This window comes from Cariama cristata, unplaced genomic scaffold (genome assembly GCF_000690535.1).
Source record: "Cariama cristata isolate BGI_N322 unplaced genomic scaffold, ASM69053v1 scaffold19115, whole genome shotgun sequence".
Classification (NCBI taxonomy): Eukaryota; Metazoa; Chordata; class Aves; order Cariamiformes; family Cariamidae; genus Cariama; species Cariama cristata.
In genome coordinates, this window is record NW_009618443.1 from 13,741 (window position 1) to 22,828 (window position 9,088).

General features: G+C 40.8%; 1 protein-coding gene across 1 annotated transcript in view; it reads left to right on the forward strand.

Moving 5' to 3' along the window:
* Positions 1-2,136: 2,136 nt before the first annotated feature.
* CHD2 (chromodomain helicase DNA binding protein 2) overlaps positions 2,137-9,088 on the forward strand; it is a 53,332-nt gene continuing 46,380 nt past the window's right edge. The window contains exons 1-2 of the mRNA XM_009700866.1: positions 2,137-3,111; positions 3,443-3,576. Of these exons, the coding sequence (XP_009699168.1) occupies positions 3,515-3,576 (62 nt within the window). The 5' untranslated portion in view covers positions 2,137-3,111; positions 3,443-3,514. The remainder of the gene's footprint in view (positions 3,112-3,442; positions 3,577-9,088) is intronic.

Genomic DNA, 9,088 nt, shown 5'->3' on the forward strand with positions numbered 1-9,088 from the left:
GATGTGTCTGTCCAAGAAAACGATGTTAAAACATGGACTCTCGTGTTATTAAACCAGAGAAGATCTGGGTTGTGATCACCCTGTCAAAATGGACTTTGCACTTGAATTAATGAGGGGACTGTATCAGTGACTGTCCAATGATGGATCTGTTTGAGGACTGGGTGGCAAAATTTTACTCTTGGGTTGTGTATGCATAAGAGGCAAATTCATTTGGTAAGAGATCTGTTGCTACTACCCCTTTGGAGAAAATGTAATGTTTTTTTAAAGTGACTTAATAAAAGGTTTTGGTTTCTTTCACACTTTGTGTTTGTCCTTTCTGGCTGAATATTTTTGTTTAATTGTGTTGATATTGAAGTGGGTTATGGTTTTGGTTGCTATTAAAGTGAGAAATATTTTTAGCTGCTAAACACTAAAGGCAAGGTAAAATTTTTGTGCTATACTTGATTTAAAATGTGGTTTGCATTTGCAAATTATGTTTGCTTTGCCATGACTTCCAATGAATTTTTATTTGCTGGTTTGTTCATTCAGGTGCTTAATGTTAGGGGTTTTTCAGTACTTGGCCTATTGTCAGGGTACTTCTGTTGAACTCTCTGAAGTTGTTTTAAGATGGAATTGATATCAATTGAAGGCTGGGCAAATACGACAATAAAGAAGTACTTGAATGTTTTGTGTAACTTTTTTAGGTATGCTTCTTCAGTTGTATATGGGTACAGAAGCTTTACAACAGATTTCCTGGATGACATACTACTTTAACAGTCTATTTGGTCTTAAAATTGTTCTGTACAAGTGTCCAATCTGTTTCACCGCTGTTTAACGTAGACTTAGCTGCATGATACTGTACCATGTATTTGATGAGAAAAAATGGAGTTAGTTTTGATACTGCTACAGATGACATGTTAACCTTTACAAATGAATTTTAAAATGGTTCTAATGTTCAAAAACCGATTTCCTTTCATGTTTCTTGTGGATCAAATAATTAAACTGTAGCCCCCTTCCTACGTATGTTTCACCTGAATTTCATAGTTGTCTTTGTTTTATGCTGAAGGGCCAAGATGACAGACTTGGTACTGAGATAACCTAGGTGTTTTCTTTTAAAAACAAACAAAATGTGAACAAAAACAAACCCCAGTTGTGTGAGTTTAATCATTTGGCTTACTGAGACTTCTTTGTAAATATCCATTTTTATCATGATAAATTGTTCATACCTGTTTAATCCAGCTATTTTGATGATACATGCTTGCTCAAGTTTGGTTTTGCCATGTGTTGTATGGTGGAGTTGGATTCTGGGACCAACCTAAAGGGATCCTCATTCAGATGAGTGGATTTCCTTAGTGTTACCCAAAATTGCTTGAACTGATCTTGCGTTGTGGTTTTTAGTTCTTGTAGTTTAGGTGCAAGGGGTCTTCTGTAAATAATACGTAAAGTGAAATTCATTGAAATGGACTGTGGCAAGAGAGCGTTCCTACTGAAACCCCTTGATGTGGAAAGATGATAGGTTGTTGGAGGATGTGAAAGGCAAGTGTGTGGAGGACTTGAAGGGAAATACTTTGGTTCTACTGGTAGCAGCCAGTGTTTTCAGGCTGTTGGGTTGCTGTGCCATGGATGTCCCCATAGAAGCCCAGAATAGTGCATTACCCTCTTCCCTCCCGCCCAGCAGTCCCCCACCGATGTCTGATTCCACTGTCTTGTTGTGGTGCTTATGAATATGCAAGGTGTCCTTGCACTGGAAGGAGTCTCTTGCTTGTGGGAAGAGAACTGGTAGTCAGAATACAAGAGGTTGGGGGATGCTTGGATCTCCTCCATTTCCTCAGTGATACATCCTCTCAATGCTAAGATGTTGTATTTGAGATGAAGCTTGGTTTTCAGTTCTACAGCTCAGCTATTATGCGGCTTTAAAATTAATTTATCGTGTTAAAATCTGTTAATGAACATTAATGGGTTAAGAAAGTGAATTAGAAGTAACCCTTTCAATGGCGTCAGACTTATTTTACAGTAATGCCTTCACATAACTGATGAAAATTGTGTAGCTGTTGGATTTGTGTTGTTGGGGAAAACCACTAGGGAGGCGCTGTCGAGCTGGAGGGGGTTACCAGCCATGTGGGGCTTTCTTAGGAGCGCGTGATGCCCTTGTCCCAAGCTTTAAGTGCAAGTGGTGGGTGATGAACGGAAGAGCTATTGTCTGGGGATACTGCCACTGAATTGAAAAAAAGCTACCCCTTGGGTGGGGTGAGCCCCAAGGTGGGTTGTTGCTGGCTGCATGGCTGTTAGCTCCACTTCCATTCTTTCAAAATGGCTTGTAAGAGCACCACTTCCTGTCCAGGGAGGAAGTAATTTTAGCCCAGGCACTGAAATATTTAGCAAATCTTTAAAACAAAAGGCACAAATTCCATTTCTTTCTGGTTTCAAAAGGGTGCCTGAGCCACATGGGGTTAAGGTGCCCCTTCAGCTGGGGTAGTTGGAAGAAGCCAGGGCTGTGGGGGTAGCAGGCACCCTTTAGGTGGAGGCTATCTCTTTTTTTGGTAGAAATGAAGGGGTGGGTCTATGGTACATCACCTGAGTTGTGGGGTAAATGTAGAGAGTGTCAATCAAAGGCAGAGCTCAGAGCTGGGAAGGAGCTCTAGATGGCGGCTGTGCCTTAGAGAGAGCGCGCTCAGCTCCGTGCCTTCCCCAACACTTTACGCAACTTTCCCTAACTTTCGGGCAGCCTCAGGGGGCCCCCACAGCCCCTTGCCTCTCCTAGGCACTAACCGGGGGCCGAGCGGACCTTTTTCGGGCAGAAAAGCAGCTTTTGAGGGCTCCCTTTTCGTGCCTTGCTGGAAAGAAGAAGCCGTGGAGAGAGCCCAGGTCGTTGTTTTTCCAGCTTAGAAGCCATGGCGTACCTCCATTTTTGTGCGCTCTCCTAATGAGCTTTTTCCCCCGGACATTTTTGTACTAATTATCGCTTCTTTTGCTTTGTCGGCAGCATATTTTGGGGATTAGAATATATATTTTTTTTCATTCTCTGAAATTCGTATTTTATTGTTATAACTCTAAATATTTTGGATCTAATGTTTTTCCACTACCCGAAACTAATATCGACTTGGTCCTGGCGGCGGTGCATGGATCAGGTAGGTGAGCAATTAATAATAATAATTTTTAGATTTCTGCCGTTTTGAGTACTTTGATTTTTGACCGATTTGAGCTGTATTGGGATGACGCAATAAGATACAGAGATTATTTGCATCCAGTGTTACTTTGGGAAAGTTTGCAGGATGCTCCTCTGCTGTGTTTATTCTCTTTTTTTTTTTCTAAAAACGATTATTTATTTTAAATCTCCGTTTTACCGTGTTGATCAGTGTTGTGTATTGTTATAACAATATCATTGCAGCGTCAGGACTTTGTTCCTGATAATGAAAGCTAGTGAAACGAACTGGGACCTTACCTTTCTTTCAACTTTTGACAGTAAATACCTGGGCACAGGACTTCAAAGCAAACAGACACCCCTGACCCCCTCTTATTATTTAAGAATAAAAAGATGATGAGAAATAAGGACAAAAGCCAAGGAGAGGAGGGTTCAGTCCACAGCAATGCATCGAGGTATGATCTATCAACTTACTTTTTTTTTTTTTTTAAAACCTGTGAATACCCTGTTTACTTTGACAGCCTTGGGTTACTGTCAGTGCTTAATACAAAACATTTTACTGATTTTGCTTCCTTTTTAAGGAATGACCTTGAGATTGTTAGCATGCCACACCCTAATTTTTTTTTGGTAGCAATTTCTGAAAGTTGTGTTGTGACTTAAGGGCCCATGTCATAGTCAAAAGGTACTGTACCTTCATTCAGAGGAGCCCTTTCCTCTGTGTTATGTTTTTCCAGCTTTTGAATTTCAGGTTTTAGGTTTTTTGTGCTGTGAAAAATGACCTTGTCGGTTTAGCCATTGCTGCATTGCACCATTTTACATACAAGGCAAATTTTTCTCTGAAGAATCTCAGAAGTCTAAACTTTAAGTGAGGGCCATACAGAAGCCTGGTGTAGTAGTAAATTATAGTAAATAGACACAAGAAAAAGTTACATGAATGAAAAAAAGCTCATTTTAAAATATAAACTGGAAAGTCCCTGTTTGTCTTATACCCCTTACTTCAGATTTTATTTGAGCGTGTAGAACTTTGATACTGTTCAGGTATTTTAGAATATTTTTATACAATTTAACCAGACTTTCTCCTGATGGTGATAGCATTTTGTATTATAAAATATACACTGGGACTGTTAATGAGAGGCTCCAAATGCTTTGCTTGTTTGTTTAATATATTTTTGCTCAGAATGTTTTTATTTATTTTTGTTGAGTAATGAGATTCTTTACAGATTTTTATAAACTTAACTTTGATGTGGGGAAAGTATGAAATACTGGAAACATTTGTTTGCTGGGAATGCAGAAGTATAATTACTGAATTGCTCATTTTGTATTTAAAGGGTTGACTTTTTCAAAAATTGGAAATTAAACTATATGCGTTTTTATTTTCTAGTCTGTAAATACACTTGAGTTTTGCATTTTGTTAATTTTAATTGAATTGTGGCCTGTTGATTTTTTTCCTCTGGTGTTGTCTTCAGTAATTTTTAACCAACAATAATAAAAAAGAATTCTGAACTGTCTGTATCACATGTGCTCTATGTGATGTTTGCAGATGTTTGAATAGTATTCTTGATGTCCAGTATTTAACCTTCCTTAAACACACAAACTTGAAATACTGTGGGAATATATATATTATCAAATTACTGTAACTTGGTAGCATGAACTTGGATGGTATTCTGGATGTGTTAAAATTGCAGTCAGATTTTAAATCCTAAAATGGATATAGGTAAGTTTGTTTAATTTGAAATTATTATTAACTAGCCTCAGGGACTGTTGAAGCATTACATATAGCACCTATACAGAGCTTTTATAATAAAGCAGTTTAAAAACACATCAGACTTTCAAACTGTGCTATCTTTATATTACTGTAAATACTGCACACAAAATACTGCTTAAAGTCGATTTTTAAAAAAATTACTTATGATTCAACTTATTGAAGTCTCTATGCTTTTTTTAAAGTGCAGATTAGTATCAAGAGCAATAATAGGTATAATTTGTTCAGGAAATATGAATTAAGGTATTTTATCGGTGTTAGAAATATTATGCTAAATAGGAGATGAAATTGGAGACATCTAGCAGTAGTTCCACAGAAAGAAGACCTTTGGGGGTTTTTTTGTCCTTTGGGGTAGTATATTTGCATAGTCTCTCATGTGTGCTTTTGCTGTTTTCATTGAAAGGTTATTGTAATTGATCGATTTGTATGTAACACCTGTTGTGTGAGGTTTCCCTTCTCCCCCTTCACAATTTTTTTCTCAAAATAAACTTGCTGTGGGTAACATCCATTCACCTGAAGTGTGGGAACAATTGAGCACAGGATATTTGTAAGTGGGCCCTGTCGAGCTTATTTCTGAGCTGTGAGTCAGCTGAACGTCGTAAAATGGGCTTTACTTCCTGAGGTTGACTTGAAGTTGTAGGGGAAATGATTTCTAGGAAGTAAAGCCACCGCTTTGCTTTACTGTAGCCCAGAAATGCATCGATGTCTGCACTTCACATGCTGCTGGACAGCTTTCTCCCCCAGTTGTGAGACCAGCTCTGGCAGCTGTGGAAATATGTGAAGTCCTGTTAGGTAAACCCTGGTGGGAGGCCTGGGTGATGGAGACGGGTGGAGAAGGTAGATATGGCTGGTGCCACTCACCTGGGCTGGAGAAGCAAAAATGCAGGACTAGAGAAAGGTTGTTAAAGCAGAAGAAAATACAATTCTGATACACCACCTTAGTGTTCTGACTGAGAAACACATTTGGAATTGAGTCCTACCTTTCCAGTGCTAAGGAAATAAAGGCATATGCCGAATAAACAAAAATACCTGAGAATTGTCCCAAAACGGATTATTATTCTTAGGGAGGGAAATAGTGTCAACTCTTCACGGTTTGTAAGCTGAGGGGTGTGCTTGGTGTGTTTTTAGATGAACAGCAACACTTGTCCTTTGTATACAGACAGTAAATCCTTCCAAACTTGAAGCTGATTGATTTCATACAACTTTCTCCACCTAAGATAAAAGTTGGTATGCTGCAGTTACTAATAACCACCACCTGTGTATCTGTGACTTGCATTAAATAATTGAACAAAATCCTGGTGTGTTTTCTAGCATCTTCTGTGCTGCATTTCTGAAAGGCAGGTGGTGTGAGTAGGTACATCCATGGTGTGACCCTATTGTGAACTTCTGAGGTGAGAGGCAGGCTGGCGTTCCCCTGAACTCCAGGAGTAAGTTTTGTAGGGGATAGCAAGTAACAGGCGGTGGGATACATTGTTCTTCTAGTTTCCCCTACCCTGCATCTGTTGCAGTGTTGTGCCTCCTAAGTACCCTGGTGTGGGAACGGCTTCCGATACAGAAGCTGCAGGGCTGAACAAACCCTTCCATTTGTATCCAGCTTTTGGCTTCTCTAGCACTTAAAACATTTTTTTGGGGAAAAAGATAAGTTGTGGTGGGTTAGATCTCAGCCTGTTTTCTGTTCAGAGAGCTGGAAGTCTGAGGTCTGAAATGGTTTGTGTGTTTTTGTTTTTTTTGTTCAGTGGCCACCTTACAGAGGCAGAGTGCTCTGCAGTGTGTGCTGCAGCCTTCACAGAGCAGAACACCCTCTTTTTGCGTGGCAGCCATTTTATGAAGATGTAGTTACATACGAAAGAGAATTTGAGGGGGGGAGGAGGAGGGAAATGAAGATGTTAAACAAAAATTGCTCTCCCTGGCTGCAGATGAAAGCAGCGGGCATCCATTTCTTGTTTCGCTAGCCCTCGGGAAACCCCGATTCCCTGTGAAAGGAGAGGGGAAGGCTGCACCGCATGGCATTTTGGTGCGGGTCCAGTTCAGTCACAAAATGGCTGTTCCTTTGTGCCGCATAGCTGACAGACATACTGCATTGCACTGTGTGTACTCTAAAAACAGCAGGAAGTTGCTGGTGGGGAGTTCAAAGGCCATCTTGTGCTCGCCGGGGACGCTGATTGGCTGCGCTCGCTTGGTAACAGGCGGGCGGCGGCTCGTGCGGAGGCAGAGCCGTGCCTGCGCGTGATGGCTGCGCACATCGCACGGCCTCTCCCACGCCTGCCCCGGTTCGCCAGCACTGGGCTGTACTGGGCTGTACTGGGCTGTCCTTCTTTTGCGGGGCTGCCGCTGCCTTCCCTCGCGTCCTCTCATCTGGCGGGCGCGGGCTTTTTTTTTTTTTTCCTTCTTTTAAATAGTGCGGGCTATTTTGAGAAGCAAGTGACTTGAAAAGGAGCGGGGTTATTTTTGGTGCGACTTTTTTTTTTTTTAACTTCAAAAGCAATTGCAGAATATTGTAGTATTCCTGCAACATCTGGCCTTTTTTTTTAATAGCATTATGGCTTTCAGCATCCTTAAATCACTAAAACTCGGTCTTGCTTTTAACGTGCATTTTGCAAGTTATTTTCTTCGAGCTGAGTGGAAATGTTAAACACATTTATTAAAATCCCTCTAACTATGGCTTTCAACTTTTCATCCAGGCTGATGCTGTTGTGGCCATCGTATTTTACTGAGTCTTTCGGTTTCATTTGCACTGCTGGATTCTTTAACAAAGATTATTTTTTTTTCCTTCTCCTTTTTAAGCTTTAACCCTTTATGAAACTGTCCAGAGGCTTTTCTGAAAAGAAAAAATACTTGATGAGTGCAGGACACAACAGGAATAATGTGCAAGGAATTCATATGAATAATGATGTAATCTGCGTGCAGCACAAAGGAGATTGTTCTTGTTTTGCTTTGTTACTTCTGTTTCACGTTACCCTCTCGAAGGAAATGTCTCATCTAATTACAAATGCACAATTCTGAGACTTTCAACTTCTCTGTTTCCTGTTTTGTGATTGCTGCCAGGAAAGGATACAACATATACAGTGCTATAAAAAAGGCTCACCAACTGCAAGAAGCTACGTTTAGCTGAAACTTAATCTCTTTCTGGATTGTTCTTTTTAGTTAAACATCTTAAGCTAATTAATCAAATTTTATGTATTCCTTAAATGCATGACTGTTTTGCTGAATAAAAATGGAAAAAGAGGAATAAAGAGCTCACCTGTATAATTCTGCAACGTTGCAAAAATGCTTTTGTGGCACACAGCGTGTGCTGCTGCTGGGGCATTGCGATACTTGTGTGCACGTGCATGCATGCGTGCTCCCACACCACTCCTGCCTAAATTTATTAGTGCCTTCAGCCAAGAGAAGTTGACGTGGCTGAGATTGTAGATTAGAGCCTGTTCCGCTTTCTGTTGGGTTGATGTTTCACCTGCTGTACTTTGAGGGCAACAGTTGCCCTTATCTGCACCTTCCCCCATTTCCTATATGAGCTGAAGCCGAACTCTCCCGCGGCTCAGGGAGAAATAATGTTGTGTTGCAGTGCCACAGGGTCATACCCTGACTGATCCTAGGAGATGACACTTCTGAGAACACAGGATCTCGCGTGTGTGTCTTGGGAGCAGCGTGGCTGTCTGCATTTGCACTACAATAACCACACTTGCATTTACATTAAAACAAAACATTTCCACTGCTAACTTTGTGTTAGAGGGCTCAGAGGGAGGGCCAGGAAGGCGGTGATGTTTAATTTTGATCTCACCAACTCGGTATAGCGAGAAAACTATACCTATATCTTTGTTTTCATGTTTCAGCCCTCGTCTCGTAAAGCTGTTCATACGATTAGCAGGCTACTGCTAAGCCTGTGTCTGAGGAATTTTTATACTGGCATGTCTCTCTATTCGGGCTTAGCACTGCTAGTTTTAAGGAACAGATTGAGGATACCAGTGGCAGATGCAGTGAGACTAGCCAAGTGGTTAAGTATCTGGGACTGTGAGTAGGAGTGTAGGGACTGAACTGAAGCCTCTGATGCCATGGCCTGGCTGCTTTAGCTTCAAGACAGCTAAAGTAAACCTACTTTGGGTGGGTTTGGCAACTTACGCTGAAATTGCATCTCCTGATACATAACTTGGAGGCGTGTATATCCACTATATCTTGTTTCCTTTTGCAGACAACAGTTCCAGCAGGAA